Source organism: Labrus bergylta, chromosome 7 (genome assembly GCF_963930695.1).
Source record: "Labrus bergylta chromosome 7, fLabBer1.1, whole genome shotgun sequence".
NCBI classification, from domain to species: domain Eukaryota; kingdom Metazoa; phylum Chordata; class Actinopteri; order Labriformes; family Labridae; genus Labrus; species Labrus bergylta.
In genome coordinates, this window is record NC_089201.1 from 29,429,402 (window position 1) to 29,436,730 (window position 7,329).

At 37.8% G+C, this 7,329-nt stretch overlaps 1 protein-coding gene across 2 annotated transcripts; it reads right to left on the bottom strand.

Moving 5' to 3' along the window:
• Positions 1-718: 718 nt before the first annotated feature.
• On the bottom strand, positions 719-7,084 carry LOC109998157 (receptor-interacting serine/threonine-protein kinase 3). 2 transcript variants are annotated; one of them, XM_020652915.3, is made up of 12 exons: positions 6,979-7,084; positions 6,121-6,303; positions 5,670-6,000; positions 5,431-5,579; positions 5,273-5,322; positions 3,793-3,948; positions 3,549-3,631; positions 3,377-3,443; positions 3,222-3,280; positions 2,294-2,339; positions 1,933-2,175; positions 719-894 (listed from the first exon to the last, which is right to left on the bottom strand). In XM_020652915.3, the coding sequence occupies exons 2-12, from the start codon at positions 6,276-6,278 to the stop codon at positions 887-889; spliced, it is 1,350 nt and encodes a 449-aa protein (XP_020508571.2). In that variant the 5' UTR covers positions 6,279-6,303; positions 6,979-7,084; the 3' UTR covers positions 719-886. The 2 variants fall into 2 exon arrangements, with proteins under 2 accessions (XP_020508571.2, XP_020508572.2); XM_020652916.3 differs by lacking the exon at positions 6,979-7,084 and having other exon boundaries at positions 6,128-6,267.
• Positions 7,085-7,329: the final 245 nt, after the last annotated feature.

Consider the following 7,329-nt stretch of genomic DNA (forward strand, 5'->3'; position numbering starts at 1 on the left):
GAGAGAGAGAGAGAGAGAGAGAGAGAGAGAGAGAGAGAGAGAGAGAGACAGGCAGGTGGAGCTGTTGAAGAGGAGAGTTTGAGAAGTGAAGAAGAGCAGAATGTTTAACTGCTATAGATATTGTAAGTTATTCATTTAAAAAAAGTAAAGAGTGGTTTGTATTCGGAGGTTAGGGTGAGGGGTCAAGTTGGGGTCAGGGTTTGCATATTACTTTCTAGTAGTGTTACAAACATGGCCTCTAATATACACACATTCACAGATACCACGTTGAGGATACTGTTGGTGAAATCTAATATTAGAGTTCAGCTCCTTCAATCAGAAACAACGAGGTAACACATGCAAGGAAAATCTTTACTTTACTCAAGTCAGTTCTTTCTTCTGTGAGTTTTACAGTTTTTGTCGGATTGTTGATCGCACCAATATTCAGTACGAGTGAACAACATCAAACCTGAACGTCCAACGAAGACAGAAGAGTAATTTGTCGCCTGCGATGCCCTCGACACTATCATCTGCAGGTGACTGACTGACTGCTTGTGACAGTTACTGAGGGATTGAACCAGAAAAGCCTCTTACCCCCGTCCTCTCTCTCTCTCTCTCTCTCTCTCTCTCTCTCTCTCTCTCGCTCTCCCTTGCAAAATTGTAATTGTAATAATTGACACAATCCCTAAACAACACTCACTTTTACTATTTGAGTTAAAAAAAAAGAAGAAGATAGAAATCAGGAGACAGAACTGTCTTTATTTCTTAAAATATTTCTTTAATTAAAAATATTTTTGACTTGGCTTTTTAAATAAAATTGTCAAATATATATACACTTATCAAAGATGACGTGAGGCAGGTAAAGATTTGAACACGTCCATGTCCGAAGGCCACAGTTGCTTCAGAATCAGCCACCTGCAGGGAACAAATTGAGATTAAAATTTGAATGACTGCGATGGCCACAGCCACACAGGAATAATATCACTCTGACACACTCTCACCCTGTTTGTACAATTTATACACAGTAAGATAAAATACTCATTCCTGTTGTACTAATCGTTGTTTCTTTATCTTGAGTTACCTGGATGTTAGGGGAGGGAACTTCCAGATTTGAACAAAAGGCGTGACTAAGGGCAGACAAAACTATTTATGCTGGAACCAGCTCGTTGGAGCAGACCATGGGCTCTGATGTCATGGGGTGGGGGAGGAGGGATTCAGGTTTTATGAGTATATCCTCTGAAAATAACTCTGTGAGTCATGACTGTCTACAATGGGTGTAACACCAGAGTCCCACTGTCTGTGATGTTTTCAGAGTTTTCAGAGTCCTATCTTCACTTTGTTTACATCGCCTGGACGGCCGGCTGACTCCTCCCCTCGTGTATAAAAGTTGTTTAATTGAGGGACTAGAGAAAAGAAGAATAACATACTGTACTCACTGCTTAACTGTGTTTCTAGATCACGCTCATTTCAGGTAAATTTACATGCAGTGTGAAGACACCAGCATAATAAAGATCGCTAGCATTAGCATGCTAACACAACAATGCAGCGCCAGTTGTTTTGGTTTCATGCTGGTGCTCAAGGGCGATATCTGCTGGATCAAAACATCACATATAAAGCCTTTAACTTAACCTTCATTTTCAACCCTTCGTGTAAGTTCCCTTTTATCACATTGTGTAAGTGTGACGCACAAAAAGTCCTCATCTTTCTCCTGTTTACACAGGAACCTGTGTAGGAATTTGTTTATGTGTCTCCAGCTTGAGACCTATAACATAAGGTCTGGTTTTTGAGTTCACACCTTAATTTTCCTCTAATTGTTTTTTAAAATTTGTTCTCCTTTCTTTGGATAAAATAAAAAAACCTGCTTATTTTCCTTAAAGCGACTCCTGTGTCTTGTGCCTTACTGCTTGGTCCCTAACAATGACTTGTCATATTTCAACACTAACAACATCTTACCAAGCTGCTCCACTAGGGAGGGATGATTTTTTTTCAGGGCGTCAAAGAAGGCTGCTTTGACCTTTTGTCCTCCTGACCGAAGAGTCTTCTGATAGAGCGCTCTCATTTTCTCAGCACTTGTTGGTTTGGCTTCAATCACAGAGTAGGTTTCACGGTGGACCATTTCTCCGAGCTCTTCTGTTATCGCCATTACCTCGGAAACGACTTGAATCAACTTTGCCCTGTTGTCATCAATGAACTTTGCTGTTTGGGAATATATAAAAACACAAGCATGTATCAAAAGCACAAATGTGGGTATCATACAAAGTGTTAAAAATATACTTTCTATGACAAAGTATCACTACAAGATGATAATTCTTACCTTTTTCTGCAACATTCATTATTTTGGTTGAAACACTGACAGAATCCTGTTTACAAAAAACAAAATGAAAAATGTCATTCTTTACTGTGTTTTTGTATACCAGTGTTTTCATTCATGTATTTTACACTAGTTAAGAATCTCAGTGATCCACTCCTTGTTTACCCAGAGTGTGTTATAAAACAATAATAAAGTACAATTCCCATTCCAAATATTATATATGCATAAAGTACCTATATAGAAATATACGTTGAATTAGTTGTTCAGTCGGATCCTGTCTTGGTCTACATGTTTTCTCACTTTTTTACATTGCTTCCGTTGACTCTATACCAGATGTTTATGTTCGCCTATAGGAGGAGGCTGATGACTGTTTGCTGCCTGTGTTAAATTTAGCATGTGTAATTAATGATCTATGAGATTTTTATGAAAGTTGCTTATTTAAATTTAAAAATCAAATTATTTTAAAAGTGAAAATTGTTGTAATTGATATTATTATTGTGTTTTTAACTGAAAAAACTGAGTGTGTTTTAAGTGTCCCAGTTTACCAATTGTAGGTGTCCCACTTTGCCAATAGTCCCAGGGAAATCTTTGTTTAGGGTCAATATTTGTTTGAATAAGAGCCATCCGTCCGTGTGTTTAATATTTCTCTCCTTTTTTCTCTCTATAGTATAGTAGATCTCTTAAGCTATTTAGAATAGTATAATATGAGGGGATTTGACAAATAAATCATAATTAAAATCGACACAGAATTTCAGAAAGTGTCCCACTTTACCCATATTCACCCTAATATATTACATATACTGTTGAGTCTGAAAGTAGGCTAAATGTTTGTTTTAAGTCTCTTGATCAGGAAGAGGATTCCTGATTATCTGATTAAATAAACAAATTAACTGTCAGCTGTCAGTCAAAGGACTTAGAGCATTTGACAAACCTGTATCGGTGAACTTTTAGATTCTCTGCCATCCATAGAGTCATTCAACTTTGACGGTTCTAAAAAAGGAGGAACATCATGTTTTAGAGTGGAAAAAACAAGAAATAGCTTGAAATTAAACTTACAGAAAACAAAAACAGGATCTATAAATATACCTGGTGTAGACAGAGGAAAACTGAGTGTTTCTTTTATGTTTTGATGTGGATTTCTGGTCGATGGGTCCTACAGTAGAAAAATGAGAGCGTTGTTTTTATTTAAGTCAAAAAGAGAATCATGATTAATCTTAACCATATGTACATGCACTGAAATAAAATGCATGTGTTTTACCAGTGTTTTTAAGACTCGAAGGACTACTTCATGAATTCCCTGTTTGTGCTTTAAGAACTCGTTCTCAGTATCTTTGACGCACTCTGAAACAGAAGCCAAGGTTCATTATTGTTAGGAAATCACAGTGTGCTAAATTCACAGAGAGCAAGCTGTTCCTTAAAAGACCTCTCTGCTGATTTTATTCAAAGTAGAACACGCTAATAGGGGGACAAATGAGCTCAATATGACATAACAAAATGCTTGCCTTTAAAAGTAGGCCTCTTGGAAGGATCTTCGTCCCAGCACCTTCTCATGAGGACAACCAGCTCTTTAAGCCCCTCTGCCTTCTGCTGGTCAATTTCCTCCAAGGGAGGTCTATCACCTAAAGGGATCTTCAGCGCCACAAGTTCGTAATCAGCCGCTACAGAACGTGCGACACAAAATGAAAAGCATAAAAACACAAGACAGTTTGAGTACATGAAGTATATGATGTGCTTTATTGTATTTAATGAAATAGAGAAATTACCGGCATTGAACCAAATGTTTGTCAAATTAGAAATGAAGTAAAAGAAAAGAAAGAATAAACAAGATAGCTGTTACTTATTTTTCTGTTTGTGTTTGTGAAAGACTATCTCACATAGACTGTTTGAAAAGATGGACGACACAGCCGCTGCCCAAAAGCGAAGCCAAAAACTCTAGAGCGATACTTCACTTTCCAGATTTAAATTTTTGTTTAAAAAAATGGTGTTTAACAAATATAAAAGGTCGGTTTGATTATTTTTTGTGAGTGTGACTTCTGTTTTGTTTCATTTGTTTTGAAAGAAATTCTTGGAACTGATATGTTTTGTTTTTTGTAACCAAACTAGTCGTGTCTTAAATAATAAGATTTGTAACAAGGGTAGGTATAATAAGATAAAGCTTCAGCCTCACACCTTTTCGGTCAAAATGTTTTTGTCTTTTCTTGTGACCGAAATAAATGATTACTACTACTACCACTGAGCAGACATAAGATTCACCTCCTCCATGTTAACAGATAGGACATGGGTCAAACCATAAAATAAAAATACATAGTAAGTCTTTTAAACAAAATGATCACGATAGTTGCTACTTTTCATGCTGATTTATGATTAAATCCTGTTTCAGGGTTTACATTTTGAATATGTCATGTTGTGATTGACAGCTCTGTTGACAGTTAAGGTTCCTGCAGCATTCTTTCCCAGATTAGCCGAGTACAGGAGTAAGGACAAGAGGTGACGTAACAAACACTGACACAAGAGTCATTGAACTTTCCATAGCAGTGAGTGTCTGCTTCAAAACTGACACATGAATCTGTTCTTCTGTGGACTGCACCGACCTGAGGGATCTTTTATGATTAATTGTAAAAGTTACATTTTGTATTTTGGTTAGAGGAAGAAGCAGTGGCATCAATCCCATGGCTCCACTCGTCAAATACATTCAAGTCAAGTCAACGGCTCAGCGTCTGTCGCTGCAGTATTTGGCTTCATTTTTGTTCAAAAAGGAGATGTAGACATTTTGTCCATATTCATATAGGCTATAGTCAATGGTATTCAATATTAGTGCTGTAGTGCATTTTATTGTATATAGCATGTTATTGTGTATGTAAGTGTGTTTCTGTATTTCTATTGTTGTATAGATTCTACAACATTGGTATATATTAACAGAATTAATTGGAAAAACAAATGGAGAAGATGTTTGAACTAAGTTATTCTATAAACTATATGTACCTGGATAGGGCTCCTTTCCAGTGAGAATGGACCAGAGCAGGATACCATAGCTGATTCATTTAAAGAGAAACAAACATGTGAAGGTATGAAATACAAGTGTTTCTTTCTATTTAATGGGATAGTATTCCAATAAGTGAATAATAATTTTCTATGTTAACCTGTAACTGTCGAAAGCTCGGACTGGTTGATATGATGTATCAAAAGCTTCAGGAGGCATGTATTTAAACGAGCCTCCTGGCCTTCCTGTGGCTTCTCTCTTTTGGTTTGCAGCGCTTGCTGAAACCCTGCACAAACCAAAGTCTGCAAGCTATATAGAGTGAGACAATTAGTATAACTAAACCAACATTAAAACAGCTTTTTGTATGTAGTATGACAGTAAAAGTCTGTGGCACCGTACCTTGGCATGAAGATCATCATTCAGCATGACATTACTCGGCTTTAGGTCGTGGTGCATGAGGTTCCTCGAATGGAGGAAGTTCATCCCTAAAGCCACCTGATGAGCCAAGCGGAAGACCAGGGGCCACGGAGGAGGGCTGCACAGGTCCTCCAACAGGGACATGACGGATCCTCTTTCCATGAACTCCATCACTATTCCACTCTGCTGGGAGGATCCTCCAACCGGGGGACATCCCTGATACATTCCATAAACCCTCAGCACAAACTCACAGGAAGCGTCTTTCATATGATTAGCCTCTTCGGTCAGGGCTCGTTCTTTAGGAAGGAAGGGGCTGCAATAAAGGAGGGGATGTTTTGAAGAGAAAGTGCTGCTTCAATTATCCTTCCAGACGTATAGAAAATTCAAGACTATAAGAACAGATAAATTACCAGTAAAAATAATAATAATTTACCAAATACCATCACGGAGTATCTTAATGGCAACATCAAACTCCCACTCCTTGTGCCTGGCCTTGTAGACGTGGCCAAATCCCCCCGAGCCAACTGACACCCACTTCTTGTCCAAGCTTTCATTTCCAACAGGCTTAGTGTTATAGCTCAGCAGCGCCATCTTATGCTGAACTCAGGCAGAACAACTGCAATCACCAAGATAACAAAAAAAAAAAAAGGGTTAAAGAGCATTAGTGCTTAAAGCGTAAACAAAAAGGAGTTAAATGTTTTATTAGGTATTTGTTTTATACATTACTGTCATGATTTGGTCTTATTTAGTTTTGTATTTCAGCGTTTTAATTTCTCCTGTTTTATCCAAGTGTTGCTTGTTTCCCTCGTGTGTTTCTGTCCTAATGCTTCATAGTTTGGTCTTTAGTGTTTCCTGTTTTTATTTTGTAGCTTCTTGTGTCAGTTCATCGTATGTTGTAAGTCAGAAGTGTTAGTTCTTGGATGTAGTTTGCTGGATTGTCAGATGTTTGTTAGTTGTTCAGAGTTCAGAGTATGTACGTCACTGTCAGAGTTTCTAGTGTTTCCTTGTCGCTCCTTGTTTTCCCTTTTTGGATTTTTGAAGTAAGTTTTGTTCGCCCTTTGGCCTTTTTGTTTAATTAAATATTTTTGGTTATTCTGCACTTGGGTCCCCCTTCCTTGTTTTCCAAACTGTTCATGACACATTACACTGTGATTACTGTTAACCCTTTGTCCCTGCTGTTATACTGACATTAAAGTAAGAGCCAGTTTTTGGTACTGATACAACTTTTGCAGTAGCATTTCCCTGACATGTTGTTGTGCTGGGTCTTTAATCAGAGTTGGTTTCTACTCACCATATATCCCCTCGTGTGTTGTTCTCGTAACGTTAAGGTTGCAGCTCTAAAGAAATCAAGACGCTACAAGTCGCTCTGTGTGTGTGGTGTGTGCTGAAGCTGTAGAGGGAGGAGTTTAAACTTGGGTTGGGCGAAGCAGAGACTGGTGAAAAAAAAAGGTGTTTCCTGTTTGTTGGTTTTGAATAGAGAACACATGCTTCAGATTACTCACAAAAGTATGAATCCTTTCAGAACAACAGCTTTTTTTCTGTCGTGTCCTTCAGTACACATACAGATTTCCATTCCATGTTGTTTTTCTATTTTTAGAGTGGCAATAAATAATATGCTGTGTGCCATTCTTCAACTTCCTGA

What these genes read in the sequence shown, in the direction of transcription:
- LOC109998157 (XM_020652915.3), bottom strand. Translation starts at nt 6,278, where the DNA reads ATGGCGCTGCTGAGCTATAACACTAAGCCTGTTGGAAATGAAAGCTTG. An exon ending in ATACTCCGTGATGGTATTTG is followed by an intron (nt 6,001 to 6,120) that starts GTAAATTATTAT and finishes CCTTTATTGCAG; the next exon opens with CCCCTTCCTTCCTAAAGAAC. An exon ending in ATGATGATCTTCATGCCAAG is followed by an intron (nt 5,580 to 5,669) that starts GTACGGTGCCAC and finishes CACTCTATATAG; the next exon opens with CTTGCAGACTTTGGTTTGTG.